General features: G+C 31.2%; 1 protein-coding gene across 1 annotated transcript; it reads right to left on the reverse strand.

The window, feature by feature from the left end:
• Positions 1 to 3,274: 3,274 nt before the first annotated feature.
• Positions 3,275 to 4,704, reverse strand: LOAG_07207 (hypothetical protein; the record flags this gene model as incomplete). Its single annotated transcript, XM_003142743.1, has 4 exons — positions 3,275 to 3,411; positions 3,966 to 4,051; positions 4,551 to 4,584; positions 4,638 to 4,704. The coding sequence occupies 4 exons, from the start codon at positions 4,702 to 4,704 to the stop codon at positions 3,275 to 3,277; spliced, it is 324 nt and encodes a 107-aa protein (XP_003142791.1).
• Positions 4,705 to 4,926: the final 222 nt, after the last annotated feature.

Consider the following 4,926-nt stretch of genomic DNA (forward strand, 5'->3'; position numbering starts at 1 on the left):
TTAGTGCAGGCATTACCCTATCCATTTCATCAGTAGCGTTTGCTCCTGTACTACATTCGATTGTCTATTACTTTTTCAATATTTGTGGAAAACAATAGACGGATGATCGGCTTTTTTTAAAATTTAATTCCACAAAGTCTTAATAAGGGAAATAATCAGTTCGGATGAAAAGAAGTGGAATTCTTATATGATTTGTATGAGTAGTTTTAAATCAAAGAATTCATTTGCCCAAAGTAATTGTTCGCAGCTGATAACAAATTATCAAGACACTTCTAAAGTTGCATGGAATAGCTGGATATCTCGATGCTAAATGGAGAGGCAATATCGATATTGAGAGGGATACGTTCTTCCTATCTAAAAAGAAATTAAAGTGGTATAAACACCTACCTGAAGTTAGAATCAACACCGAAAGAAGGAATAGTTTGACGATAGAACGGTACCTTCCCACTAGTTAAGTACACCATAATTGTGATCAAATGAATTTAGTTGTTATAAAAAAATCTCGATGTAGCAAACATGCTTTGAGCCACTTACATATTATATTGTGTTTATCAAATTCTTAAAATTTAACAAGCAAAAAATTCCATCAAAGGTAACAATTTTGAAATGGTTTGAACTTAAAGACGAAATTTCTCCAAAATTTTATTTTATTAAAAGCAATGAATGGTCAATATTAGTAAAACTATTTCTGCTAAATTTTTTTGAATTCTCGGCGAAAAAATAAATTTTGGTAGTGTTTCTGATGCCGAAGTGTATTTATCAGTTCAAGTGCTAAGACTATGTTGACACATCAGCTCTTCAAAATAGATATCTGAAATATCTCATTAACAGTTTTGCTCATAAAGTTAAATGCTTCCATTCAGAATTGGAAATGAGCTTATGAATGGTCAACGATACAGTAGAAAAGAAACCTTAAATTTCTAGACTCATATTTACTTGGACAGTTAAATTTTTAAAATTTCAATTAATTAGCTTTTAGTGTGAATCGTCAACTGTTTCACGCGAAGGAAATGCAGAATATTAAACTCATTCAAATAACCTCCCAGATAATTTCTTCTTTTACTGCCCAGAAACTAATATGGAATAACTGAAGTTGTCTTATTCACTGCAAGTTGTGCGCTACGTTTACGACGCAAATATTCAAATTATATTAGTTAATATAGAAAGCCTAAAATTGCTGTCATTGTAGAATATAATTATGGCAAGCAAAGTGGAATTTTTCCAATTGGCACAACAAGTAATAGGAATGAAGTGTATGAAATGATTTATAAGTTGTAAGGAGGATTCGGTAACCATAGGGATGAGGAAAGGGAAAGCAGCGCGATGGTAATTGAGCGGTGAAGTATAAGATGAAAGGTGAGATGGGGTAAATTTATCAACTTCATTAGTAGTTCTCGCTCACTTTTTTACCTCCTCCTTTAAACTTTTCCACCCTCCATCAATATTCTGTTAATGAGCAAACTAATTCCTTTGTATTTTTAACTGAGAATTAAAATTCAACATATAATTTGTCCGCCGCCTTAATTACCAGTGACAAGCAGTTGTTGCAATAAAGTTACTTGATAGTCACTGATATTAAGATAAAGCAAACTGATCATCAAATTCTCTTATTTACAACTATTGTGAGTTTTTCAATACCTATTTCATAGTTTATTTAGTGATTATTTCAGGGTATAAGTTGCATAAATCACAATTTTAAAAAAAAAGCACCGCTTTTTAAACTTTCTCAAAAGGTTTAGCAGTAATGCGGCATAATCAAAACATGACCGTTTTCCATTTTTCCGTAAAATGCTCCTTCTGTATGCTAATTCTATTACTTCTTTTCAGTAAATTTTATCGCTAACTTTTTAAAAATTAATTTCCAACGAGAAAAAAATTAGATGACTCAAAATGAGTCATTTTTTCACAGAGTAAGATTATTCTTGTGAAACGGAATCTAAAAACAGTTGAATCTGAGCAATATTCTCATTCATTCTATGAAAAAATGTGAGTGTTAGTTCTTAATGAATACAGTTATTACAGTTAAAGTGTTGCTGAGAAATAAATGCTTGGAACCGGATTCTGAAGTTATGTTGTTCGGTATTAAATCAGAAATGGAATTTACTGAAATTATTTGAACTTTTGGCAGTAATAATAATGGAAATTATCAGCAAGTCTTTATCTTAAAACAATACAATCCCAAGCGAAAGAAATCTGATGTGGTCAAGAAAACATTTCGATTACACGGCGATTCATGCCGTCAAATTAATTAAAATACTTTATGATGACAATGATGTCATGAAATTTCTGTTAGTGTAAGTGTTACAGTTTAAGATGAGCATGCTGATAAATTGTAAAAAGCAACTCAATGATTAATCAAAGATCAACGATTAGTTATCGTTGATTGCGCTTAGGCTTGAAATTTTAATTAGATTTTGTTCACATGCATGGACATATCGCATCAAAAATTTATGAAGTGGTTAATGCGCAGAAATGACAGATGAGTGAGTAACGAAAGATAGAAAAGTAAAATGTAACTGACTGTAAAAAATATTCTCCAACATATGCAACGAATATCAATCTCGAAATATTCATATTTTTATTTGTAGATGCATTTGATAGTGAACCATAGACAAGCTTCAGCACACTACTGAAAACAAGTTTATGGTCAATAAGTTCAAGGAAAGCGGGTATTCGATCATATCTGGTAATTTCGAATAGAGTTGAAACGATCAATATTCATTCAAAAGAAAATGAAGGAAAGAATCGCTGTTGCTTTAGCAATTTTTCGTGCATTCTTGCATTTCAAAATTTTAGAAAGAGATATTTTGCTGAATATTAATATATTTAAACTTGATCCTTTGTATTAAAAAGTCTTCCAGTGTATTTAAAGTTTTCCGCCAATGTTTTGTAGTTTTTTTGTTTTGAAAAGATAATGACGCAGTTGAAGGATAACTGATGCAAATTTCAGTCTATAGTAATTATTCAAAACAAATCTAGACAGTTTTTAAGAACAGCCGAATCAAGGGAGGGAGGCTTAAACTAGCTGCCGATCCGGATTTGAATGTGTGAAACATTTCAAACGAGTTGGTTTCGTTTTTACAAAAGATAACGCAGAACTTTTCACTTCTCAAAGTCATAAGTTTGATATGGACAAAGGTCCACAGTGATTTATATGAAACCATCAAATGAAACCACGGGGAATACTTGAAAGCACTTTCTGTTAAGATGAAACACGACCCATCAAAAAACCAAAATGAAGTGCTTAAATTTTCTCCAATTTCTTATTCAGCAATCACAAAACCGTTTCCGGAAATTCGATTCGACAATTAAGTGCTACCAAGATCTGCTTACTAATCAGAAATGTAGCCGATTGACCGATTGATGAGGTTATTTCTCTGCCAAGTATGGCACCATATTGCAACACATCATCTATAATGGCGTAAATATTGTTCTGACAGCGATCAGGGATGGCTTTTCTGGTAGTTCATGAATGGATTTGAGGAAGTTAATTTTGACTTTCATGTCACCTAATTGTGATTCCAGTTATGCAACAATTTGTCGCTTTATATTTAAATTAGGAAATTTTGAGGTTACGACAGTTTCAAAAGGAAAAAATGAAAAAGCAATATAATGCAAATTTGTTGATGAAAGTTTATTTCCGATAAAATTGCAGTTTGCTTGCATAAATCTTAACGCAGGTTAGGAAATTTGAGCAGCCTTGAAGTACTAAGAGAATTGTATTTTCCTTTTCTTTGCTCAGAACATTAAATTCATTTCGCTACCTGTTAAGTTTGTATTACAACAACACTTTCGAAATTTGCTGTCACTTCTTACTAACAACGGAAGTTTTCATTTTTTTCTTACAAATTATCGGATGCAGTAAAACAAGGTTTCTCATTCATAATTTTCTGTATTACAACTAATTTCAGTCTAATGAAGTAATTTTGAATCAAAATTTTTCAAAACAAAAGAAGTAAACTAACTGGTTTCAACATTGACAAGTTTGTTGCTATTGCGGCTGTCTAGGATTGAAACAGCCCGCAAAATAATAATAAATTTTGATTCAAAACTAGAATGAAAATTTTAATTTCCATTTAAAATTGTGATTGTTTATAGTTGACAAATGTCAATAGCCTACGATTATCACAGTGCCTGAAATGATTGTGGCAAAAATCTATCATGGTAAAAGGGTGATAAAAGTGAAAAGGATTTACTAATATTTTGATATGAAAATATCAAATAAAAGGAACTTTTGTAGTCAATATAGTATGTATCTTATATCAGAAATTTACAAACCTGATTTGAAAAATATCAAAAATTTGTACACAATGAGCAACTTATAAACTAACTTATTTATTTGGATATAGAAAGTAAAAGTGATAAGTGTAGAAGAAGAGTATAGTGGTTGCTTAAGATAAGAATAGTAAATGCATCAAATTATTTCATAATTTTCGACGAATTAAAAAATTTTAAATTTGTATTAGTCTTGTGGACATGGGAGTCTCAAATTCTATGATATATATCGGATGGCCGACGATTGTTTAACTCTTGTTTGTTCCCATGCAAACGTTATTTGCTTCTTGAATATTTGCTTTGTGAATACTGAAATTATGATTCTTTCTGAAATTGCATGCGGAACTGAACTGCCAAATAACCCTGCAACATTGACAATACTGTCATCAACAGTGCGATAGTTGTGTCAATAAAACCATTTGCACCCATCGTTATGTTTAAAATTTACATGTACGATATCTGGAAATTGTCGTTTCATGGAAATGTTGAATGTGCTGTGATAAAAGAAAAAGTTTGATTGATATCTTTCAAGAATGGTCTTATAAAGACATTTTTTGTGCGATCTGCAAGACTCGATGAATTTAAACAATTTAACAAATTCATGGCTTTTCTGTCTCTTTTCATTTCGTTAACTCGGAAAATGAGTAAACT

Source organism: Loa loa (genome assembly GCF_000183805.2).
Source record: "Loa loa unplaced genomic scaffold supercont3.17, whole genome shotgun sequence".
Taxonomy (NCBI): Eukaryota; Metazoa; Nematoda; class Chromadorea; order Rhabditida; family Onchocercidae; genus Loa; species Loa loa.